The sequence below is a fragment of the Synchiropus splendidus genome, chromosome 10, assembly GCF_027744825.2.
Source record: "Synchiropus splendidus isolate RoL2022-P1 chromosome 10, RoL_Sspl_1.0, whole genome shotgun sequence".
NCBI classification, from domain to species: Eukaryota; Metazoa; Chordata; class Actinopteri; order Syngnathiformes; family Callionymidae; genus Synchiropus; species Synchiropus splendidus.
The window spans coordinates 12,597,541-12,624,815 of record NC_071343.1 but is presented as its reverse complement, the minus strand read 5'-3'; the positions used below and the strand labels follow the sequence as shown (position 1 = coordinate 12,624,815).

Here is a 27,275-nt window from a genome sequence, read left to right as displayed (position 1 = left end):
AATATATTTAATGGCTACCCACATCCTGTGTCTGCACGCCAGTATGACCGCACGTTCATGACGGTCGCTGCAGTGGTGATGATCCAGTGTCTGCTAGCTCTGAGGAGTGATATTGAACAACTAGCAGAAAGCACTAGTAGTATGAGGAGCTTCAAGGACCCAGTCAAGACACTGCAAGTTAGTAGTTTTTGTAGAAGTAGTTTCTATATTGTTAGCAAGCATTTCTTACTGCTCATTAAAAGAGATGTTGTGTTTTCCATAACAACCATTGTTCTGACGATCAAATCAAAACATAGCAACAGACGTGGCAACGCTTGTGTTGTAAAACCTCATCGTCCCATTTGAGCGTGGCTTGACCATGGTTTCGGCCAAATATTTCCAGACGGTAGTCAGGAAACTGCTGCAATTAATGTCATGATTAATTTGGAAATCAAGTCATCATAATGATATAATTTTTTTTTTGGTATGGGGGTCTGCACCTCGTGGTTTTCAGCAAGTGTGTTGTCAAAAATTCCGTAAAAAGTTACCTACAACATCATTGTCAGCACAGTGGACTATTCAGTGGGAGTAGTCCGCAGCCTGCCATTTGGTCCCTCTGCAAGTGCGATATTTGGCCCCTTTATAGAGCTTTGAGTTTCTAAACCACAGGGGCTCTTTCGCAACCCCCTTCAAAATGTCAAAACCAGCAGACATAGAACTCAGTTATATAAAATTTTGAAAAGACATAACTAAATCAGCCATTCTTAAATCAATAGTGCACATTGTAACAGTGATTGTGGCTCACAGGTTGAGCTCCATTCTACCTTATAGGTTAGACTTTTCGCAACTCGATTGTACTGCATTACTTTCTCCTTGTTGCTTAACTTACTGCTTCTTATTCCTAAATGTTTTCGGACTGTGGGTGGAACCCTGCACAAGTAAACACAGAAAGGACACATGACCGAACTGAACTGAGGCTGGATTAGAACCTCTGACTTTCTGTCTGTGATAGCTTTGCATGACACCATATGAACATGATCGTTCGTGAATGCATCCATTTACAAAGTCTTGAAATATAAACAAGCCACACTGACAACTCTATCCCCTCGATAATCCTAACCGAAGGACCTGATACGCTTTGGGAACCAACTTGTTACTTCATGTGCTCATAAAACCTTCCATTCTGAGGTGGTGTCCTTGAGTTGTTTGGTTTGGATTACATTCTTTATTCACATTAGCCTCAACATGCTGCACTTTGGAGTCGGTGCCGACAGATTTGGGCATGTCTCTGGTTATTTGCTGCCTCAGGCGTTGATCATGAAGATGAATAAAGAGGAAAAGTCTAACTGGGACCACATCAGGAAGAGATTAAAACACGACTAAATGCCACCAAATAAAGTAGCCCGTGTAAAAGTGTTTTCCCAAGAGCTATATGTTGCATCTCATCAGGTGTTAAACATGTAGGTGTGCGAACTGCAGTAGGAGTGTGATGTTTCACACTCAACCACTGGCAGTAAATAATATGGAGATCTTTAATGCAGACATTATAAGGAGGGAAATCATTTTAATGGAAACTATTTCATTTAATATTTATATTTATGTTATATATTTAAACCATGGCCATATTGCATGATGCATATATATATATATATATATATATATATATATATATATATATATATATATATATATATATATATATATATATATATATACACACACACACCAACATGCCAAACTCCCTTGGGATGTTCTGCTGATCTTTGCCATCCTCATCTTCAGCATCTGATCTTGTTTGCTGCCAGGTCATGGAGCCTGACAGTCTCATCAGATGGTGTGAGATGTCTCTTATCCCTCGGCACTTCTACCAGCTCTCAATTGACGGGTACTGAGGTGCTATGATCGGAAATGGATGGTGCCGTTTTCATCACAACGGTTTGACAGAACAAACAAACTTCCTGTTGGGATGTGCACTATAACCATAGTAGATAGTGAAGCATGAGAAAATACTGAGTTTTTGCCCCTTCCCGACCAAATCCTGTGGTGTGACGTGATTAGAGTGCAGGGTTTCCTGCGGTGCCACATCGTAAAAAGTCTTGTTAAAAACGGCTTGTCACCTTGACCCAAATATTGTGTAAAACTGAAATAAAAGACAAACAAAAAAGATTTCTTCACAAAAATAGCAGAAGATCATCGTAGGAATAATAACATCTGTGGTGCCTCTTCTGCTTGGAGCACCTCAAAAATGTAATCCCAAAATAAAGATAGATTGTACACACTGTCATATAGAATTGGTGACAATAAAAACACGTTTTTTTAATCTCCAGTCGTCCTCAATATGTTTGGCTTCCGCAGGCAACAGACTTCAGTCATCATGATGTATTTTTAAGGATTTGTCCGTGACAATGACATAGAAGATAGTCATGTTCACGTCCACCTTCATAATGTGTTACGTGTTTCGATGATTTCATGAGAGAGAAATTTTCTGATCCCTTGGCAGCTCTTATTTAAACTGTGGCAGTATGCCACCATCGTTTACATGTAGCAGAAACACAGCGCGTGGTATCTGACTGATAAAAAAAAACTGGTAAGATTTAGTGAATCCTTATGTGTGAAAAGTTAGAAGTATTATTCTTCAGTGTTTGTGATGTTTGTCCAACCTCTTCGGTTTTGATGCTCACAACATCAATGGCGCCCCAAATTGCAGACAATTGCAGACTTACTAATGATTTTCTTGAAACGTATCATCTGTGAAAGATGAAAGATGATGAACTCGGGTAACTTCAAAACTTTACCATCTGCCTCATTTCAATTATTTTGAGACTCTCAACCTTCAAGTTTGCTTTCTGGTAAGCACTCCAGCTCAACTCAGCTGTTGCCATGTCACCATTCAGACAGTTTCCTCCAGCTTCCAGCAGAAATCGTCAGCTGAAATGGCATCTGTGCAGGAGGCAGCTGGCTTGGTGTTTGACCTTGTGTTTATTTCTCACTGGTTTTCACGTGACCATAAATCCCCGAGCTGTTTGTGTACTGGCGAACCGCACACCGCACCTGGTGTCGTTATTAATACAGCTCTGCAATTTAGATGAGAGATTTGCATTCACATCTTCCAATGGCTGTTTTATGGCTTGTGGATGTGATGCCGGAGAGTCATGCCGGAGAGTGTTAGCAGCCATTTATGCAAATTTCAGCCCTCAAAAAATACATCTCACCTCATGTTTGTCTGACAGGAGCCTTTCAGCAGTATGAAGGAGTGATAGAAGGGGCGTGCATTTTGGAAGTGACTCATTTGACTTATCTGTTGTTGTTGGTGTACTCAAATTGGTAAAAGTTTGGTCAATACATCATGGCATTTCTAGTACAGTGGTAAATCAGGAAAAATGTTAGCTGAAGTCATCTGGCTCAAGACACACACTCACACAGACATACTGTATATGCATAGAAAAGGGCATTTATGCCTATGATGAAAGTGTCATACAGTAGATGACTTGTAATGAGTGGAAAATAACCCACAGAACACACACTCGTCCCCATAGCCACCAACGCCAAATGACACAATGTATTTAATGTGACTTTCTGTTCCTCTGCTGACCTCTTTTGTGTTCGAAATAAAAGCTACCATTACATTCCCATTATCTAATCAAGTGGCCTTCACCTGTGGTTGCTTAGCAGCTATGAAAATCATAATGAAATTCTTGCTCACTGTGCATACACACTGTTGTGTATGTGTCTGACTGCGCTTCTTAGACATTGAGTATTCTGGTTTTTGGACATAGTTGCATAACTGGTTTCTTCAACAGTTTTGCTTGGCTGTTGCGTTTGGTTCTCTTGGGAGATTATTGATATAAGGGTAAAGACGCAAGCTGTAGTGTTTTGGCACTTGCTAGGAGAAATACATGTTTTGAAGTGCTTATGTTTAGATTCTATTGAGACAAGCCAGCGATGCAGTTACGTTCTGAGGAGAGCGATGCTGTAAATATCTGCAGTCCAAGTAGTTCATTCTGGCTTAATAATCATGAATGATTTTTTTTATATTTGTAGCATTAAGGGCCAAATATTCTGGAATGGCTGATTTTATGAAACAAGAACGCGTGCAGAACCGCTTCATTGTGTGTGAATTCATGAGGCTTCTTAACTGTTATTTGTTGCTGAGCTGTTTCAGAGCAATCTCTAGCTTTTGTTCAGATATATTGACATGAAAATGGGGTCTCCATTTCCGAAATAGTTTCATTTATGATGTGAATGTTTGGTCTGATGAGGTTGTTTAGCTCTGAACTTTACTATGCTATCGGCACATATTCATTTTAGGATCATTGGAAAGTGAGCAAATGTTTTAGCTTAAGAGTATAAGTAAATACCAATATACTCAAATCACTGCACTCAGATACAGCATCGATATGGTATGCTATATCTTAAAAATATATAGTCAGCCTGGAGTGGAGCGTCCAGCCCAGTATCGAACCGGTACTGTAATTGAGCCGTGAGAGGTGAACTACGGTGTAAACAGAAACTGAATGAGCAGAGGCGGTCAGCTCCACCTTTGATCGGTAGTACTGATGAAACAGCAGTACACATCTTTTGGTGGAATTTCTGATAAGTAAATCTCTTGTGAGTGAGAGTGCGCATCATCACTTCTCTGTATCCAGAGTCCCACCTCTGCACAGCCATACATACAGTATGTAGTGCAAACACACACGCAGCATTATTCATCTTAACAATTAGTTGAAATATTGAAATGTATTTTTTTTCACCTCTTCCTGCTCCGTCTTTCCCCACTTCCCTGAAAGATTCATTGAGCCATTTTCTGAACATCTCCTTTTCAGAGGCAGACAGGGCTGTCGGCCAAGTGTCTCCCCCCTCCTCCCCCTCTTGCTCTGTTTCCTCTCTGCCGTCTCCTCATCTTTGTGTTCATGTTTCCTCCCTGCAGTGAGAGCAGGAGCAGAGCACTCCAATGTCATCTGGACTTTTAAAATTTTTATTTAATGCCAACTGCTTGTGTGTATGTGCTCATATGATGTTGTCCTGACCTCCCAGCTCCTCGTGCTTTTCTTTTTCATTTGGTCAATTATTGTTCCTCCAGTCTCCTCTCGCCGAGCTCATGTCCATCTTTATTAATTTTTCTGTCTTTCTTTTCCTTTCTGGCTCATATATCACTGCTTCCCTTTCTTAATCTCCTTCCCTTTCAATCCTCCCTCCATTTCTTTGTTCCGTCTGTCTCCTTCTTTCCTCTTGATCCCACTCCCAGCTTAATCTGCCCTCCGTCATCTTTCTCTCTCTCCTCCTTTCTCGTGTGTGTATTTTTTTTTTGGGTATAAACTGTCTGTGTGCACGCAGTTGCTGCCGAGGCAAGAGACCCGCCACAGAAGCTTAAAGCTGTTACATAACAAGTGTCCTCTTGACTTGGAAGAATGTCATTGCTTTGGAAAAGGGTCCCTTGTGGTCACTGCCTAAAAACCCCTCCGGGCATGGCTTGATAGTACCAATTCTCAAAGAGGGAGAAAGGGAGGGGGCCCAAGGAGGGAGATAAATGGCAAATAAAGGAACGATGGAAAAGGGCAGTGACAAAAACAATGTGATGACAAGACTGGCAGAAAAAGTCATGGCTGCGAGGGCAAACGGATGTCAGAGGGCGGGCAGTAGGACAGCCTGAAAAAAACATCTGTCCCTGGGTTCATCTATATTTCCTGAGCTTACATCATCTGTTCATTTTGAAATATGTATGGCATCGTCATATACATTTGATTGAGTGGCCCCAGGGTCTGCGGTCCTCACGACAAGAATACAGTCTTTCTTCAACAAAAGAAACTCCATTCGATCAACAAGACATTTATGAGAACGGGGTTATACAAAAGTGCTGTTGAGTCACCTTTTGCCTGATGTAACTCAATATTTATTTTAACACTTTTTACACTGCTAAGCATAAAGTATTGAAAGTAACGTTTCTTTTATTAAAAGTCTGAGTTTACTGAAGATGGGGAAACACCAAGGTTTTCCCACAGCATTTTATAGCCAGGGCAACCCATCTTGATGATGCTCGCCTGAAAAAAATAAAGTCACCTCACTGACACAAACCTACAATCCGACCACTCAGACATGCTCTCTTGCTGTCACTCAAGTCTCACACAAACTCAATTTAACAACTCCAAACGAATAGTAGCAATACGGTTTGTGACATTACAAACACAAGGTGAAAAGTGAAGGTGATAAACAGAGTAAGTAAGAAAATGAGTTCGAACAGAAAGAAAGAGGGATTAATGAAGTAGTGATGATAGTTTATATGTTATCTTTTGAGCTGCGCCCTGTGGCTTGTAAAGTGCTGCACAAAAAAGTGGCCGCTTGGTGGAAAACAATACTGCCTCTTGATGAATGGTTCTGTTTGTTTTGCACGTGTTTTAGAACACATAAGCCCTCAGTAAATAAGTGCCCTTTTACGGTGTGTGGCCCACTGGAAAAAGAGTTCTATTGATGTACAATGTACGACAAATCTGAGGATTAATATTTTGCATATTTGCTGCAGTCTTTATTCACAATTGCAAATATTAAACAGCGCAAACAGTTGAATTTCCTGTTCTGTTTTTTGTTTTAATTTACCTTTTGAAGTTCTTACTAAACTAAAGAGTGCTTGAGGTGTAGCTATCATTGAAAAATTGAAAAAAAATGCGGGAAACATAGCAATGCTCTTCAAAGAGTGGTGGGAATTGAGTGCCTTCCAGAGAGAAAATAGTTCCCGAAAAAGTGCTAAAATCTGTCATGAGCAGTTTAACCAGTGTATTTCCTGTGTGTGGTTTTATCTGATTAAAATGAATGATGCAACATGCTACTCTGCTTGGAAACTAGAGAACCAGAATGAGTAATTCCTTGTATGTTTCACTTCTTAGTGAAAGCATTTCCACTCAACATAACTTTAAATTCCCGCTTCGTGAATTAACCTTATGTTTCAGGGAGTATTTTTGCTTTTGGTCTGCAATAGTACGGACATAATGTCTTTAATGCTTTCAGCCACATGCTGCTCTCAAGGTTCTCGTCACCTTACATCTGTCAAGCTCTCACTATGTCCCCCGTCTCCCACAGTCAGTGGCGAGGACGGCTGTGAGTGGGGTTCAGGAGCAGTAAAAAGGAAATGGGAAGGTCGGGTAACAAAAAGGCAGAGTAAATCGTCTAGACATGAAGGAAAGGTCGGAGTCTTATCTCACTGGCATAGTTTGGTTCGTCCTCTGGTGTCACAAAAGAATTAATTTATGTGCTGTGTGCTACAGAAGGGAGTGGGCATCATGGGCTGTTATGGTAATAGACATGAATGTGTTGCTGCAGGCTGCTGGATAGTTGGAGAACAATAGCACACGCTTAGTAACACGCTTCACTCACATGCTTCAGAACCAGGATCTACAGCTCTAATAGGCCTTCACTGAACAACGGCTGGCAGCCAGGTTTGTTAGCAACATTTGTGTGAGTGGAATCTGAAGAGCTTTGATTTAAAGACCTCATCCCCTTCCCTGTCCTTCACAGTCACCTGCTCAGCGTGCGACCAGAGCATCATGGCCACTCCAGTTACACGCCAGAGTGCAGGTTGCTTGTTTTCATCTCTGCAAGACATCAGTGTTTGTGAAACATTAATCACCCAGATTGTTTTTTATCCTGCGTGTAATGAGTGTACATGCACCAGCTTCATAATTACATGCCCCGCTGATTAATGTATACAGTAAGCGGGTGAGGAATAGTTCCAGTGTCAAGAGATGGATAATGATGGGTGGTTTGCCATGGTTGCTTTAAATGCTGGTTTGACCTTTACACTGAAATATTCCATAATTCCAATATGTCATCATCAGCTGTCATTTTAGAAAAGTAGTACATCCAACCATTTTTTCTTTTTAATTATGTTTCTGTCCGAGAGTTGTTTTAATCCATCCATAGTCATTTTCTACTACAAAGTCTACAAGGTCTAGCACCAGGGTTCACCCCAGCGCTTTAGCAAAGTAGCCCCCCCGCTCTCTGATTTTCATCCCCTACACTGTACACTAAGCTAGTTGCCCGTCAGTTCAGGAGGACCCCTCCCCTTTAGGCAGAGTATCTAGGTGGTCTATTCTATATGTTTCACACGTGACAGGCAGATTCCACTAGCGGACATATTTGGTACACACCGGAACCCTTAGAAGACGCGTGATAATGTAAGAAAAAAAAAAAAAGCATGCAAAGTACTATCCCCGACAAAAATAAATATTTCACTGGACTTGCCGGGTTTTGAAATATATCAACATGGGCAGTCTGGTTTTATCTCTTGTTTGGGGAGCTTGAGGTGGGCAGGTGCGTGTCGCCATGTTTGATATCGTTGTTGTGGAACAATTGCAATCATCAGCAAAAAGCTAAACCTCTGCAATGGATGGTGGAAAAGGTCTATTTTCTGAAGTGGTTGAGACTGGAACTACTGTATGCCATTGAACCCTGTGTTACAAACAAAACAGCTGTCGGAGAAATGCGATCTTTAGGTTACTCGATCATGTCCAGCTGGTAGTTGGTTTAGGTTCCTGTTTTCTTAGGCTTCCTCCGGATTTCAACATCTGGGTTATGGTTTAGGTTAGGGCTAAACACAAGGTTAGATTATACCTACTTACAGTACCAGAGTAATCTCTGATCGAATAACCCCCTTGTTTTCCCAGGTCAAAGTACAGAAAGGGCAAATGGCATCATACCCAGGATGCCTTGTAAAACTATTCTTCACTTATCAATTGAAATCGACGGTAACCTTGCAATGCCTTCTGCTGTTGTGACGGAAACACCAAAACCGCAGCTGGAACTTTTTTAATGTCATAGATCCAGATTTACCTCCAACATCCGGTCACTTCTTATTCTGCTCTGAACCACATGAACAAATGAATTGAACAGCCTCTCTCTGATGGTGGATGCAATGAAGTTGTCATCTTTTGGCCAGTCATCTCTCACAGGTGAAGTGTTGACATTTATAAAGCACAACATTTCTGCTGTTCTGTTCTGGTTATAACCTGTCAAAATGCATTGTGACCGGTTAGAACAAAGGAACTCATTATATTCATAAACGCTACCATCCACCACTTGTGGAAAAATGATGCAAGCGCATGCAATATGTAACATGCCTAAGTGTTTTCATACGAGCGACTGAAGCCTTCATATTGATGTCTACATATCTTCGATTTGTTCCATGAGAGTGCTCAACTTACAATCAATTAGTTATGTGTGGCTTCACGCTCGATATCAGAGGACAGCTGTGTAGGTTGGAACAAGCATATCGAAACAATCATGACACATTTGACTAGCTTTATTATTCACTGTAATACAATCAAACGCCAACACTTCAGTTGGCAGATAGCAATTAATCATCCGAGTACCAAACAGCACCCACATCAGATGTTCAGTCTACACTGATCTCCCTGCTCATTGACACTGACTCAGTTTCTCGGCACAGTTTGTCCTTCTGATATTTCAATAAGTCACATCAGTGCGGGGTGTATGTGTGTATTCTACCATGAGAACAAGGCAAACCAGGCTTAAAGAGCTTCAGACACTCATTGTACAGGCTCCGGGCGAAAGAGCTGCGCCGTCTTCCAACCGTTCTCAGCGGCTTGCTTGTGTTTGATTAGGGTTTTGTTTCTCGCCCAAGTCCTCGACTGCTTGTTTGTCAATACGGTTCTGGGCTTTGGTGGTCATTGTTGCAAATAATCAACTAACCGTGTATAAAGTGGGAGGCTTCAGCTTTGATCAAGAAGGAAAGCACTATTGATCGTCTGTGGTTGGTTTTCCCATCTTCATCTGGCATAGCTACGCGTGTGAATTGACTGGATCGTCGCAGTCACGTGTTTCAATCTATTGTCATTCAAAGATTCACTCCCAGGTTTTGTGTTTATCTGTTTGCAATATGACTCAAAAACAAAATACTGGATTTCAATGAAAAGTGTCCGTAATGGAACAGATGGTTGCATTTCGGTGGTGTTCGGAATTGCATTCTGGATTGACAAATATTTTGAAAAGTGCATCTCTCAATGCTGAGACTGCAGTTGATTGATTTTATTTTGACTGCTTCTGACATCATTGATATGTCTTCATATTCAAAAAAGAACCCGATTATATTGACAAAATAAATGTACATAATTGCCCATTAATGTGAGTGGAAATGTAGTGAGAGATTGGTAGCTACAGCTACAGTTCATTCAACTTGAAATGTCTGGTTTGCCATCACTTTTTAAAACTACAGCAACACACAGTATGTATTGGTGGTGTGGAAGCCACTGACTATTGTGATGATCTCTGAACTACTCTTGCATCAACACTAAGGGGAGGGGCTACTCATTGTCTGGGGGTCTGGCTGTCAATCAATATATATTAAAAAAAAAAAAAATACTTTTTTAGTTGATCACTTTTTAATATTTGACACCGGAATGATCAACTTAAAATTGAATGTGTCCATATAATCTTAAACATCTGGTTGTTCTGTGCAGATTAACCTTCTATATATATCCAATTTTTAATCTTGAAATTCTCGTCCTTCAGTACAGTCTCACTTGGTCTCCTTCATCACGTCACATTGTATAATGTGGTGCACATGGAATTTGTTGTTCCCTGTGAAGGAAACTTAATCCAGATTAATCGGCGCCATTCTTCGATGGCAATGATGGTAGTAGGCGTGACAACATGTGAAAAGCATGTCTTCTAACGGAAAGTGACTAGAATGAGTCCATCATCTATTGTGGTAATCTACTGCAACTATGCTGAGGGATTATTGGCTGGATCAGGGGAATGGATTGAGAGGAGATTTACCCAACTACTAGGTGTGTGTTTGTATATCGGTGTGCATCCACGAGGTCAGCAATCTGTTCCGTCCATGGAAACGCTCTGATCTGTTTTCGGTGGTTGAAGCAGACCTTCTGCTTTACGTCTCGTTCTCATTAGTTTGTTTGAGTTTTATTTCGCTGGATGGGGCAGGCCTGAATTAAAGCAATAAAGCTATGCAGGGGTATAGCAAAGTCAGCTGTGGATTGTTAAATCAGCCAAACTGAGTGCATATAAATAGAACCATCTAAAACTCTGTCTGCTTCAAGCCTCCTGGACCAGTGCACCTGCACCAGTGCCACAAAAGGATGCTCCTCATAAAGCATGTCTTGAAAAGGGTCCAGGCTTTATATAAAACATGTCACCCCAGGTCTGCACACAGAATGGTCACATGGGTTTAGTACTGAATATGACATTTGTCTGAGGATCGAGTTCATCACAGAGGCTATCAAAAATAAAACTCCAATGAATTAAACAGCAGTGCTGAGTGATACAGTTCACGTGTCATTTACTTTATTCATCTGACGCTGGGGAATGACCGATGTGCAGGCTCTTCTACTTTTCCTTCCTTCCTTCTTCTGCCGTTTATCCGGGGTCGGGTCGCGGAGGCAGCATTCGGAACAAGGAAGCCCAAACTTCCCAATCTGCACAAACCTCCTCCAGCGTTCCCAGGCCAGACCGGAGACATAATCTCGGATGTGCAGGCAACCTATTTAATATCAGTTTTATGCATTTATTTGTGGTTGATAATTTTTCACATATTTGCTTGTTGATGAAGGCGGAGTGTAAAAAATCCACATTCATGTTTTCTGTGACCATCATGTCAGTCTAAGTTATGGTAGTAAGTCCACAGACTGACTGACTATGAGTGTTAGAGATCAGGTCGAGGTTGAACACACATGTGGAGCCAGAGCTGTCTGATGTTGCGGTACAAAGGTATGTTCAAAATTAGCTTAGCATAATCTAGAATGGCAAGTCTGGCTGTTTTGCCGTTTGAAATCTTGGAGAAAGAGAGATTCAGTGATAAAATCCAGTAATGTTCTGGATGCTGATCTGCATGCTGATGTGTCTTCAGACACCTTCACTCAGAGTGTTTTGATTGTGACTTCTTAAAAGATGTGAATATATGATTTGTTTGTTTAAGGAGACAATACTCATATATTCAGGGTTGAATAAATAGTTGACCCCAATTTTGAGCTGCCAGTAAAATCTTCCCACTATCTGAGGAGAGCACTAGATTTTGCAAGCAAACTTGTAAACACAAACTGAGACTAGAGAAAAAGTCAGAGGTAAATCTGTCCTTGTACTGTATCTATTCAAAAGAAGTGCGTAATGCATTATACAAGTCCCTAACATCTCACTGTATCCATTAATGCTGCATAACAAGTGTCAAGTGTGACGATGTTAATAAATCATCCCACTCATACTGTATATAACATGAGAAACGTTTCCGTCCATGTGGATTGTTTCATAGTCTTCATGTTCAGATCTGTTCAAAATCTGCTTCAGTCTTCCTTTATCTTGTGACAATAAAACACTCAGGTGTAGTTAGTCACTCTTGTGTGAAGCGAAGCTGCTAATACCTGAGTGAGGAGTCAGCCGCTCTCCATCTGCTGTCCAGGCCTGATCCACACAATGACCTATTGTCCTCCATCCATTTATGTCATGCACTCATCTTTATCGACCCACTTGTTGCTTTCATCCTCAGTCTAGTTTCCTTACAGCTTCATGGTCAGTTGCCGATGCTTTTTTTCTATGTATATTTTTCAATTCCCTTTTCTGTCAGGATTTACTGTTAACTCATATGAATGTTGTAGCAAACCGTCCAATCTGAGCTGAAGAGTGGGTAGAAGGCACAACAAACTGCGGGGAGAGCTTAATGCAGATGCTGGATTATTTCTGATATATGTCCTTTTAGGCCGGAGAGAGCCTTGTATTAAAAGCTTTGCAAAGACGTGAGCATTTTTTTCCAGAATGCATTCATGTGTTCCACGCTGAGAAATTGGCAGTGGAAACACATATGACACACATGCATGCACATAATGGATTAGTAACAGCTTCAACATCAATGTTCCCAAATGTCCATGCCCCACAGCATCACGAGCCAGAGTGACGGACACATGGCTCTCTGGCTGCCCTCGTCATGCGCTGTCCACCTAAATACCCGCTGACCTGCTTTTGCTAAGCTCGTCTGTCCGGCAGGCTCTGACCAACTTAATAAAAAAGACATTTTGTGGGGCAGTTACATGAACAAAGACAAATAACCTTTATTGGAAAACGTGTTTTTTCTGTCTCTATCCATCCCTGCGCTACTAGAAGTGTGGGAATATTGGAATTGGAAATCAATGCATGTTTGTTCAGAGAATGTGTCGTGGTTATTTTTAGCGCTTTCACTACCACTGCCTGTCCCAGGTAATTGCTGGCAGACCAGCTGCCAATCCATATGACCGGTTGATGCAGCATCTGAACCTGCTGCTGCAAGTGTCTGTTTGGCTGTGGTTTATTTTGAGAGTGAGTCAAGAGGAATCAAGAAACCAATGTTCCCAATTACTACGTGTTAAATCAAAGCCTGGCTGCTACTAGAAATATAGCCAACTGAAATGACTTTTGCTACATTTAAGTGAATGAAGTCACTGTATGTTAGCTGAATGTATGCTGAGATAAAGTTTGTATTCTCAGTTACTTGTGGAATGGTGGCTTCTTTGAATAGGATTCATGGCAAACTTATGTCATTTCATTTCTCTGCACTTATATGTTTCTTAGGAATTCCATGTCAGGAGTAGCAAAACCACTGAGAACCATTTTACCTGGAGTCCAGCTGGAAGCTGAGTTACATCCAGTGTTTTTTCAAAACACAAGTAATTCCCATTGCTCCCTGACCCATCTTGTTTTTCAACTGTCAATCAATGAACAAATTGCAGCGAGCGTACTTTCGCTGCCTTCGTGCACATCTCACTTAGAACCCCAAATCTGTAACATCTGACTCTCTGGTGTTGATTCACAGCATTTATAATCACTTTGAATTGGATAAAAACCAACAGGTGGTGTGTGCTTTTGATGAAACTCGAGTTTTTATGTTCTTGTTGGAAGGTAAAATAATATCAAATATCAAAACGGGTTGAATTATATATATATATAATTTTTAAGGAATTATATTTATTATATTTATGAAGGTATAACAAAGTATAATAAGTCTTTTTTTTTAAGTTGATAGAATATCCAAATGTAAATTTGGTATTCACATTTAATATTAAACTGTAGCAACACCCTCACTTGCGAAAAGTATCCATTACTGTATTTTACCGTTTTATTACAAACCATTTACCGTTTATCAGTTTCTGCTGGATTCTTCTGAATTTACCAGAACAACGGGTGTTCTTCCTCTATTTAGTTAAGAGGTGAATACATGGAGGCATTGAGTGTCCACAAATGTGTGATATCACTAGAGCTTCTGTGTCTGTCAAAGATGGCTCTCAAACATCAGATGTTTCTGACATTATAGACAACATTATTAAAGCAATATCCAAGAACATGTTTTTTTGTTTTAGCACTTCTCATTCAAAAGCATCCAGTTAAGACAATGGTCAGTGTCTTGAGAGGTCCTTTATTAGATTAACAAAACAAAGCAAGGAAGTTAGTGAGAAAAAAACGACTTCATTCTTTTGGGTAAATAAAAATATGCCGTACGATGCATCTGCAACCTCCACTTGGATCTTGGTGCTCCCTTTCCTCCGCTTCCCTCCAGTCAGTGTGATTTGGCACAGATATAAGTCAGGAAGTCTGTGAGGGATCACACTGATTCAGTTTGTCTCACTATGTCACAGTGCAGTCATGATATTCACCTCGTGGAGCTCGTCCGTACATCTGTGCGACTTACTCAGCATGACATGTGGGTTGTTATCGCCCAAAAGTTCCTCCAGCCGGGCTGCTGACGCAGCATGTCAAAATACACATCATCGGTGTGGGAGTGTTTGCTCGTCACACAGTGATTTCAGCCGTCAATTAAAAATGAATAACTACAGTTAGTTGAGTGAAGAAATGATACCGTGGTTGGGAGTCCAGCTCCAGTTCATTATTGATGATGATGATGCTGACGATGGTGTCAGGAGACTGGTCAACTGTCTATCACTGGGCACATGCACACAAACCACTCACACCTATGGAGAGTTATCGGCGACATTGGTGCTAGTCTTATTATTGCTCTAGTTCATTCAAATGTGCGTTAAAACTTCTGTTTCCAGGTGTGTTTTGATCAGCTAAAGTTTCTCATCTAAGATATCGGTTGTCACGATACACCAAGATATGTAGAATCAATTTGGCTCAGATGAAGCGAGCTGTAACAGGTTTTTATTTCACTCATAAATTATGTTGTGTGTCAGCAGAATGTAATTCCATCTTAGCTTTAGTTGTTCCACAGTTGCTATCATTTGTCTGCCAGAGTAAGGCACAAGTCCCTCACCAACCATTATTTTCAACAATGGTTTCAGGAATGAAAACTAGGAAAACACAAGAGAGTGCAGACCTCCATCCCCAACACATCATCTCCCAATGCAATAGTATCTCTAAAAAAAAAAATCCTAGATCCAAATGCCAATCTGGAATAAGTAACGATGTTGAACTTTTTTTTTTTTTTTTAAGTTCAGGATCCAGGCCGTGTTACGGATCACTTCCAAAACTGAATCATTTTTTCCTTGTCCCATTTCACATATTTCCTCCAATTTACCTCCAAATCCATCCATAACTTTTCAAGTTATTTTGAATGCAGACAGTCAAACCAACTCCTTGGTGGAGGTAATAAATTTCTCTTTCACGTTGCAAAGAACAGTACATTTTCACGCTCAGTTCTTTTTGTATTACATCCAAACAGTTCTAGGCTAACTGCAGCAAATGGTCTTTAGTTTGTGGGCAGTTCAATACTTATGAGTCATTCAAGTGCTGAGTCATCGTGGTCAGAAGTTCCTGGTATTAAATATGCTTTTAAATCTTAACTAATCTGGTACTTGTCGTCAAGAACCGAGTGAGCCGGGCCCTTAAGTGTTTTTTAATGTGCAGAGTATGATGTGAAGAGGCAGGGATACCTGTATGAAACTGCTTCATGTTACAACGTGTTCCGATCAAAATTTTACACTTATGGTGGCAGAGCTGGATAATGGAGCTGTCAAAGGCACATCACAGAATAGGAGAGGAGATTGAAGTGGATGCCTCCCGCACCATTTTTGGGTCCCTTATGTCTGTGTTTGCAGCAGATATTTTAGAGCGTGTATGACTGCTCAGAGTGGTTTTGCAGTTCTTAAACAGTGTAGACTAGGGTATCTGCCAAATAGAGGTTTTAGCTACGTGTGTTCTCATTGTTTTGTCATTTGTACAATGTGATGTAATGATATAACTTGTCATCTATGAATATAAATCGCATCAAATAAAAAAATAAAACAAAAAATAAAATCATGATGATGTCATAAATGCCCATATCGGCGCCAATAAATAGGCTTGTGCAGCCCTAATTCTACTTATATCTTAAGTTGTTTCTTTTGTTGACAAGTATGGAATTTAGTTCCACTTTGCTTTGTGCAGTAAAACTATAGACTTTCCTCATCTCATAGTAGTGAGAAACTTCAAACCAGCCTGCATGGTACCGTCTTCACTGCTGTGATTGCAACCCCGAATAACATCAAAGACGCGTGGTGTCCCTGTGAAAGACTCAAAGTAACCCTAAATAGAACACAGGCTCCAAGTAGCAGAGATTCTGTTGTTCCCAGTGCTGAAGCTCAAACAAGTCTACTCTCATTTGACTCTCATAGAATTAGAAAATAAAAGCAATAAACCTGTGACATCCAAACATGTCTTGCGTAAGAGGACGTGCAAAAAACAATTTCATTCTGAAGCTCTTCTGCTGAGTTGAGCTGTTTATTTGAAGACTATTTGGAATGCTTTTCAATCAAGGTCAAACATATGTTCCCTGAAGTGTTCATGGTATTAGAACAGTGATATGAAAAGCACCCACACAGTTCCTCGCAATCTGTTCATTCATGAAGGGGATTGAAGATTTACCGAGAGCAACACTCCAATAGGGTTCATGGTTTTTATCTGTCACATGGATTGAGAGGACAAGTCACCTGTTCAGTGAGAGACAAAAGAAAAGGTTTCAGTTGCATCCCCTGGAGTATGAAAGTAAAGGCACAGGGAATCGTTCTTGAGCAGCACACATCAGTAGAACTGGACCAGTTCGTTGGTGGGTAGCACAGGTTCCGTGCGTTTGTGGAAGACCTGTGTCTTGTGAAGGACAGTGACAACATTTAAGATGAGCTTATGAGTCTTATGGGGTGGAGGGCACTCAGCTTTTCTCACAGTAGCTTGCATCTTGACAGGCTTTTTGTTACATGTTGGCAGAATGGGGTGTACATGAAGGACGAAAAGATATTGATATCCCTGTTCCTTCATGCAACTTGATTAGACTTTGGTATAATAGATGTTCTCCTCAACCAAGTTGTCCATCTGTCTGGGGGAAGAAAATGCGGTAAAAAGAGGCTGATATTTTTCTTCATTCTGTTTCTCTAAAATTCCTAGTATTTGTTAATTGAATTGATGTTTGCTTAATGATGTGCGGGAATGAAATGCACTTCTAAAACACAGATGTCAGCAGCATTGAAATACAGACACTTCATTTTTGCTCAAACCATGATCAAGGACTTTGAGTGTTTCGGCTTTGGTATATTCATTTGTAGCTTCTTGCATCAAAGAATATTCGTTATTTGACCTTCGGGCCATCTGTCTTTTTTCCCAGGACCCCTCAGTGCAGAAGGTTGGCGGAGGCAGAAAGAAGACAGTGTCCTTCAGCAGCATGCCCTCAGAGAAAAAGGTAGATGAAAGCGTCAATACTTTTTTTTAATGACTGCTTTTCACATTACAGCTTTTTTTCTAAGTGACAAAATGTGTGCAGGTGAGCAGTTCAGCAGACTGCCTGGCATTCATGCAGGGTGGATGTGAGCTGAAAAAGGTCCGTCCAAACTCCAGGGTCTACTGTCGCTTCTACATGCTGGAACCTGACTTAAGCTGCCTTCGCTGGGAGCCGTCCAAAAAGGACGGAGACCGAGCCCGTTTAGACGTCAGCAGCATCCGAGAGGTCCGTACCGGGAAGAGCACTGAAACCTTCATACATAACGGACCTCTTTCAGAACAACTCGCTGAAGAGGCTGCTTTCTCCATCATACATGGAGATGACTACCAGGTGAGTGCACACGCAGCAAATAAAAACTTTTTGCTATTGGCTATTTACAATTAAAAGGAGAGGGACACTTGTATGAGCCCTTACTCTCCAATGGGCTTTGAGCTTTCTGATGACTTGCTCAGAGAACGGTTGAGGTGTTTACAGTTGCCTTAAAACTGATGCTTAACTTTAATTTTTTTGACTTCTTTTAATTTACTATCTGAAGTTAATGAAGTGATTTTTTCCATCCTCAGTCGCTGGACTTGGTTGCGCTGTCCGCAGACGTGGCCAACATTTGGGTTACCGGCCTCCGTTACCTCCTGGCCCACCCATCTGTCATTGGTGGGGCCGGGGTAGGAGGAGGACAGGGCCTGGGTGAGAGCCCTGCAGTTGACGGAAGCCTGGGCAGTAAGATGAGGACCGAGTGGCTTGCCTCTGAATTCGCTAAGGTGGATGAAGATGGATACGGCATTGTCTCAGAGGACGTGGCCGTAGCTACCATCTGTAAGCTGTGTCCTGGCATCAAGGAAGCAAAGGTGAGGTGGAACGTTCACAAGATGATCCTTGAAGAAATGTGAAAAGCTGTTCTGTTGATGAGTGGTTTGTCACTGTATGTTAAGTTCTTGATATGAATCATGGCCATTGTTCTGTTCCTATTTCTTTGGTGGCGATGCTTAAACCTCCTGCCAAAGGATGAATCAGCTGTACTGTGACCATTATCGTCCTTTTGTTCATCTCAGAACAAGTAGTGAAAACTGAAAATAGATTACTGGAGAAAAAGAAATATTTCAGCTTGTTTTTTTGCATTTTGCAGCTACAATCCAAAACACACATGGATTTGCACCAGAGCATCCTATGTTACGCTGTCATGCGTGACTATACAACATTGTGTCATTGCAGCAGAATGCCATAGAAAGCCAAGCTATTGGCGATAGATCTAGTTTTCAGACAGTGGTCCACTTTAATATCCTCCCAAAATAGATATGTGAAATTAATCCAGTGTTCAAAGCTAATTTAAGTGACCGTTTTAACTGCACATAGGTACGTCTACGTTTCAAGGAGGTCCAGCGAAGTAAGGAGAAACTGACCTCGCACGTGACTCGCGAGGAGTTCCAGGAGGCATACTGCGAGCTCTGCACCCGCCCAGACGTCTACTTCTTGTTGGTGCAACTGTCTAAAGATCGAGAGTGTTTGGACCCTCAAGACCTTCGTCTGTTTCTGGAGACGGAACAGGGTCTGTCTCTTGCCACGACTGACGGCTGCTTGGAGCTGCTGAGGCGCTATGAGCCGTCGGCGCAGGGGAGAGAGCGAGGACTGTTGGGTCTGGATGGATTCGCTCGCTACCTGCAGTCCACCGAGTGTCAGCTGCTTGATCCAGAGCATTTGGGTGTTTGTCAAGATATGAACATGCCTCTGTCTCACTACTTCATCAGGTGTGTTCCAGTCAGATATCCCTTTATAGTCATGTGAATAAATCAATGAACAAAGTCATTTAATTAATGATGTTAAGTCTAAAGTATCCAAAAAGTCTTCATAACTTCAGTGTTGTAGTCATTCTCAAAACTATTATTTGAGGATATATTTAAATTTAATGTTCTATTTTTCAGCACCTCATACAGGTCCTACCTCCTGGATGACCAGGTCCATGGAAGGGCTGACCTTGGTGGGCTTATTAAGGCGCTACAGTCTGGCTGCCGGTGCCTGGAGCTTGGAGTGACCGATGGCCCTGAGGGAGAGCCTCTCCTGGGGGTCGACTATGGGCCAGAAATTCCCCGCCACCACCATCACCACCATCACCACAACCATGCTCCCGTCACCATTCGCTCTGCTCTGGAGGTGGTCAACAAGTATGCTTTCCTGACCTCTCAGTACCCACTTTTGATCTACTTGTGCCAGCGGTGCTCCCCCGCCCAGCAGCGTACCATGGCACAGCACCTGAAGAAAGTCCTTGGCTCCCGTCTTTATACTCCAGAATCTCTGCCTGTCTGCCTGGGTGGACGGGCCACGACACTTCCCTCACCTGAACAGCTGAAGGGACGAATCCTGTTAGTGGGGAAGAAGCTTCCTCCTGATCATGACGATTCTGACGGGGATGTATCAGAGGAGGATGAAGAAATAGGGGGTGGGGGACCTTTGGCTGGGCGGCGAATGACTATACCGGGTGAAGAGGAGTTGGGTGTGGTCTTGGTGGTGCCGCCCCCTTCTCAGCCCAGAAAGCTCCGTCTTCACAAAGATCTGTCAGACCTAGTGGCTATTGCTCGTACTGGAAGTCGCAATTTCTACGCACAAAGAGCCAGTCAGAAGCAGATCTTGCAGCAGTCTCCACCTAGCAGCCCCTCCTCTCCCGGCACCCCCGTCCCTCCAGAGTCCCCCTACTGGACACTCTGCTCCCTTGGTGAAGGCGAGGCTGGGCGGCTGACTAGTGAAAGCCCAGAGGACCTTGTTATGTTCACAAAGCGCACCCTGACAAGGGTGCGACCCAGCTCTGTGCGTCTGGACTCAAGCAACCCAAACCCGCAAGGATACTGGAAAGGTGGGGTCCAGCTTGTGGCCTTAAACCAGCAGACCCCTGGTGCCATGTTGGACCTTCACAAAGGTCGCTTCTCGCAAAATGGGGGTTGTGGCTATGTTCTACGACCCGCTGTGATGAGGGATGAGGTGTCGTATTTCAGTGCCCACACCCAGGGTTGTGTCCCCGGTGTGCCCCCTCAGACTCTAAGGATTAAGGTAAATCGTTGCAACAATTTGAGTGGGAAAAAATGTCACAGATTCTTCATGCTGTTTGTCCGTCTGTAGGTCATCAGTGCCCATAACCTGCCCAAACCACAGGGATCGGGAGCGAAGGGAGAGGTGATTGACCCATATGTAGTTCTTGAACTTCACGGTGTCCCGGCTGATTGTGCTGAGCAACGGACGCGGACTGCTGCTCAGAACCAGGATGACCCACTGTTTGATGAGACCTTCGAGTTCCAAGTAAGAGATGTAAAATGGAACACCGTTGCACTGAGTCATGCACTTCACCTTATTGAGAGAGAGAGCCATGAATCTGATGGATGGAGTCGCTTTTTGACATGACGTAAAATGTTTTTGCAATCTCTGTGGTAAACATGAAAGTTAAGCACGTCGCACCACTGATGAACAGTTCATTTAATTGTTTTCTCTTGTTTCTAATTGTTAGACAACAAAAATAAAATTTGCCTATTGTATGAAGCTAAATTTCAGCCGAGCTGCTGTCATTCCACAATGGACAAACCTGTTTTTCAAAGTCGAATGTGGCCAATGATACTTTTACTACGTACATTAATCTACAGTTGCGATTCCATTACTAATAAAAACAAGAAACCACACACATAATTCTTTCAGAAATGAGCAGCAAAATGCAAAATGTCTACATTGTCCGTGAACCTGTTTTAATTTTAATTTTTGCAAATACCACTCTGCCCAGTGTGGTGTTACTCCTGGTCATGGTGCATCCTTGACTCATGCATTTTCGCAAGCAGGCTACCTTTTGACTGTGTGAAGTGCTCGGCTTATGATTGGAGACTCAGAACACAGCCGGCAGAGTTTCCATGGTTATAATCTCCAGGGCCTCAAGAGTGGAGAGCGAAATGAAAAGCTCTTATTGAAAATTATTGGGAAGGATAACGTGTCTGCGGGAGATCTATTGATGACGTCAGCGGTCAGCGGATTGGCTAACCTATCATTACTCCAAATTGTGGCCGTATTGTCGTGTGTTGCCGTGCGTGCTTCTACTTGCTGCTTGAGTGAGGCACAGTACCAGCTGGTGCAATCAAACCTGAGCACTCCAAACACACACTTCCTAAATGACTAGAATGGGCCATACAATTCTGCACACATGGGGCCGCAAGGAACAAAGACACAGTGTGTTCACATTGACAGCTGTCCTCACATGCGTCGCTGCATGAGATATTATTTTGATGAGGAGCCGGGATGTGCTGATTGCTTATTTAATTGGGGCTCATAAGCGCGAATAACAAGCAGCTCAGGGTACGAGAGATGCTAACTTTCAAAAACGGGAACTCCAACAATCCTATGAGACTTCTATTTTGCTGGGTGACATCTCCATTCCTGCTTTCTGATTCATGCAGAATGATTCTGCTATCACTGTTGACCGTTTTGCCTTTTGGTTGAGCTCTTTTTTTGTAGCTCGTTCCGTGTGTTTTCCTCACAATATTGAGATTTCATGTTAACGATACCCGATTTTGAGGAAAAATATCCATTATGTAGATTCATTCACATTCATTCACAATCATCTATCATTAGAATCATTCAGAAGCACAGATAATCGGTTAAATAGAATGATTAAGCAGACAATGAAAAAGAAGCAAAAGAATGAAATTCAAAATGATCATGTTTTCACTTGCAAATAAATGTAAAATAAATAACCCAAAATGTTTACTTTCAAAGCTTGTGGAGACCTGAGGTCTTCTGTTGTTTTCAAACTGCAGCAGCAGAGTTGGCCCCAATTCCTCCGGTTTAGTTGTTGGTCGACTTCTTTGTCTGTGCTACTGTCTGCAGCTTCAACAGAAGAAGACATGTTTGAGTCATGTTAGCAAGGCTGCTAGCTGCGGCTAGTAACAGCTAGCAAAACAACATTAATGTGAACCATATTAATGCGCGATAATCGTATCGATACCGATCTGAAATGGCATCAGTACCATTGCAGATTGGTATCATATCCGGTATATCAATATTTTCGACAACCCTACTTACACTGCGACAATGATGTTACTGCAGACAGAAGTGCTGTAGGAAAATGAGGAATAAATGTGCACAATTCACTTCTTACAATTAATGGAGAATGTTAATAAACAGAGGCTTGTCTGTGGTAGGGATGAAAGATATATAGTTATTGTACTGATGGTCGATGGAGTTATAAAATATTAATATTGCGAACAACAATACTGTATATCAGCATTTTTCAACCTGGGTGTGCCGCGAGAGACTGTCAGGTGAGCCGTGGGAAAATTTCACCTCATTTGTCTGGAGATAGAGGTGGGAGACATGATAACATTATATCATGACAATTTGAATGTGTTGAAGTGCAACCATCGTGAGGGGATCACATGGAATCGCTGACAGTCTTTCTATACGCTTTACTGTTGAGCTACAGTGTGTTGATGCACTGATCTGTCAATCAAAGCAGCGCTCCTGGAGTGCACGGCGCTCCTCTTCCCACACACTCACAGCGAAGAAGCCGCTCACATGCACAACTTCCAGCTGTTTAGAAACCTGATGCGACTTTGACCGCACACTTTCACAATAGAACGATGGAGGAAGTGATCCTTGTCGGATCCGTGCGACGCCAAAGACTGTCTGCACCGCAGAGCTAACAGTGCTAATGGCTAACGTGACGTCTCACTTCAAAACTTTATCGATACTCATGGACTGTGAAAGTTTGCTTTGTGGTTTAAAAGTTGGCGAAAACCGAAATGCACTACAAAATAAATGCGCTCCAAAATGTGAAGAGAGAAAGAGAATTGTTTTTATGAAGCAAGTTCAGGCAAAGAATGCTAAGGATTTGTCTGGAAACTCTAAACTACAATAAAATCATGCAAAAAGCGAAGTGATAAAATCGAAACAGTTATTTAGAGCAAGTTAATAAAAAAATTAATCCTGATATATTTTACCATATTGCCCACGCCTTTCTGGACACATTTGAAACAAATACATTTTCTGCAATTTGTTTCTGCAAATTAATTGGCAAATTGGTAGCTACAGTTTTTCCACAAATAAATAGGGATTTTCTACAGGACTTTAAGTACAAGTGCGCTTTGGCTGAGCTTCCTTTGGTGCTGTGCCCCGGGATTTTGTCAACAAACCAAGGGTGCCGTGACTTGAAAGAGGTTGAAAAACAATACTGTATATCATTCTTATATCTATATTGAGATATGTATATTCAAGACGTTAATGTTGCTCAATCAACAATCACAGCTTACACCTGCATGTAAAGCTGTGGCAATATCAGTTTTGCACCTTCCCTTCAATGTCTAGCGACCAACTATGGACATTTCCTGCTGAATGTTGATTGACAGCTAAAGCCTGCCAGTGTCTGATACCATCCTTTTCTACGATGTTTATTAGAAAAGGAAAAAAAAGCGTTTTTGGCTGGTTCAATAAGCATAAATCAATTACAGATAACGTATCAACGCGACGCTTAATGCTATACTAAACAAAAATCTGACTTTTCAATTTCACACTGAGCTCTGGCGCCATTAAGCACCCACCTACTCCTTTCAGTCCTTACTAGCTCATGTCTGCAGAATTTGTTGGGAGTTGCCAAGTCGATTTATGCAGATTTAGATATTTGCATTTTCCACATCCTGCGCCTTGTAGAGGGAATCGGCACGATAATGAACACTATAATTGCTCTGGAGACGGGGAATATAATAATTCTGAATTATGAAACTGGAGCTGACATGGAATCCTTGTAAAAATGCACTAAGCCGAATACAAGTTGCTTAAATCTGTTTACATCTGCATTAAAATCATTCACATTTATCATCTACAAACTCCATTAGAGTATTTATGTGGAAGCTTCACGTCATTTCAAAGACATTTTTTGACTTAACTTTTTTTTTCTTCCTCTGCCCATCTGCAAAAATGACCTGCAATCATGTACTGACATGCTTATATGTTGCCATGGTTACCAATTGATTTGAAGATAATAATAGGAAGCTTCCCTGAGAGTCTCTCCACAAGTGTCCACCATGACAAACAACTTGCACCTGGTGTTTGCTGTTGTGAGATGACAAGGGTTCTTTCCTGAAATTAAACCCTTTAAGAGAAGTGGTATTATTAGTGTTTTAGGTTTTGCTGTGAGACCCATGTATACACTGCTCACTGTGGCATTTCAGTACATTTTAATATATACAGTATATATACATTTTCCATGAAAAATCCATTAAAGCTGGCAGTAGATGAAATGACCTGAGGGATTTTCAGGTAATCTAATTATTAATGCATTGAAATGAGACTGCTTTGTCATGTGCTTCTCATTTAGCCAAGAGGATTGGAAATTGGTGGTGAGTTATACCGAATCATAGACTAGAATAGAATCCTTCTGAAAACTTCTCAACCTTTTTTATCATTTGTCAGGTAATAACCACGGGCTCGTACGTCTGTATATATGCGGCCTGTTTGCGAGTGCAGGATCATTTTTGAGAAACAAGGAAAGACCTTTTAAAAATACATTTCGAGTGAAACTATCTAAGAAAAATATAGTATTTAGCAGGTAATGTCCACATTTCTTATTCCCTCAAGTCTGTGGTATTTTAATTTGATTTGTATTCTACACATTCTCTGGTTGACATTATTTGCCACTAACTGATGATACATATTTTGACTGAGGCTATGGTCAGTATGAATTTTATTCAAGAGTTGTTTGTTCAAGTGCTTCAGTTTGGACCTGACTGGTATGGAGTGGTTGATAGCTGGTCAATGTACTGTGTGTCTTTCTCCATTTTATTATTATTTTTTTAATTTTTATTAGTGATTTGCAACAATAAGAAAAAAAACTTTTAATTGAATGTGAAAACATTTTTATTACATTACATTACATTTTTTTAACCATGCATTGGATCTGCCTTTTCCTCAGAAGAGTACAGTATTGGAAGTTAAGTTTGGAATTGAGTGATGCATTCAAGTGCCGCAAAACTGCATTCACAGGTGACTTACACGACAGTGGAGTGAAGTGTGTAACTGTTAAGAGGTTACAGGCTCAATCATGGTGTCATATCTGAGGTCTGGTAGGAGGGTTGGAGCTCTGTCTTGTAGATCTCTCAGAACTACATGCTACTTTATTTACACTGCTGATTAAAAAATTATATGTATATTATATTACATGTGTAAAAGCTGTTCTGTTGAAAGTAGTGAATTGTGGAAGCAGAGTTTATTGTCACCTCCAAGCTCTTTTAATATCTGAAGTCACATTGAAGTTTCAATTGCAAGGAAGAAAATTGTGCTGAGCAATTCGCTCTTCCCCTGATCTTCAAGTACTATAGCAGAAATTATCCAAAAACCTGCTACGGTGCCGAGTGCTTCTGGGGGATGTTGCCCAGGAGCCAGTTGCCCTATTAGGAGGAGCCTAAAATGATGTCAATATGTAACTGCCGTCTGTCACTCTGTTAATTTGCAAAGGTGCATTTGATGCAGTTGGGTATCGTGAACAACAGATTGAATGATTGAGCCATTCTCCTGATGTCCTGTGTTTAGGTGAACATGCCGGAGCTCGCCCTGCTGCGCTTCGTAGTCCTAGACGACGACTACATCGGGGATGACTTCATCGGCCAGTACAGCGTTGCCTTCGAGTGCCTTCAGCCCGGTTACCGCAACGTTCCCTTGCTGGGCATCGGGGGGGAACCTCTTCCCCATGCCAGCCTGTTCGTCCACGTGGCCGTCACTAACCGAAGAGGCGGCGGCAAAGCCCACCGCAGGGGTCTGTCGGTGAGACGGGTGGGCCGACGAGGGCGAGAGTACGTGACCCTGAGGCAGACCGGTATCAAGGTGGTGGATGAGGCTTTCAAACCTGCCAGTGGACCACTGAAGGAGGTGATGGACCTGCGAGAGGACGCTCAGGTGAGACGCTTGACTGTGTGACACCATCAACCGTCAGTCTAGGGGTGGACGGATGGTTCGGAAGATAGAGCTGTGAATGATTTCTAAGGGAAAGAGAGGGATGAGGAGGACAAAGGAGATTGGAGAGGGATTATTTTTAAAACATTCTTTAAATAACAAGAACAAAATAAAAAAAACACTCCTACACTGTTGCTTTTGCGCTTGTCTGACACATTCTTATTGATAGTTTTAAAAACATTCTGAAACTTTGTGTTTTATGCTGAATTTAGTCAGGTATCGATGCATGTTCAGAGCTATATAATCTTTTGGCACTCGATCATGTTTTTATTTTGTTTTACACGATATTTCACTTATGTGCATATATTCAAATGTGTTTTTTATAGAATTTAAAGCTGGCTTTTTTAATAGTGATTATCAACACAGATATCAATAGGTTTTCAGTAACATCATTATTTTTTTACCTTACGAATAATAATTTAGAATAATGGTACGTTTGGTTATTTCTGTCATGATGGCTCAGGAGAACAGCCCCAAACGCAAATATCTTTGCTGGCTTACAGAGGACTCGGAACAACAAGGTTAAATTTCACCAGGTTTAATACACAAATAACACAGAAGGGCACAAACAGCAAACAAGGAAACTAAGGAGCGAGGGAAACACTCCGGGACGGGGGAAAAACCTGAAACAGAAAATAGG

General features: G+C 41.6%; 1 protein-coding gene across 1 annotated transcript in view; it reads left to right on the top strand.

The window, feature by feature from the left end:
• The window catches only part of plcl1 (phospholipase C like 1), a 70,115-nt gene that overhangs the window by 33,627 nt on the left and 9,213 nt on the right, over window positions 1–27,275 (top strand). Inside the window, exons 2-8 of the mRNA XM_053876394.1 lie at window positions 17,558–17,632; window positions 17,714–18,001; window positions 18,235–18,516; window positions 19,022–19,413; window positions 19,588–20,707; window positions 20,777–20,953; window positions 26,216–26,578. Of these exons, the coding sequence (XP_053732369.1) occupies window positions 17,558–17,632; window positions 17,714–18,001; window positions 18,235–18,516; window positions 19,022–19,413; window positions 19,588–20,707; window positions 20,777–20,953; window positions 26,216–26,578 (2,697 nt within the window). The remainder of the gene's footprint in view (window positions 1–17,557; window positions 17,633–17,713; window positions 18,002–18,234; window positions 18,517–19,021; window positions 19,414–19,587; window positions 20,708–20,776; window positions 20,954–26,215; window positions 26,579–27,275) is intronic.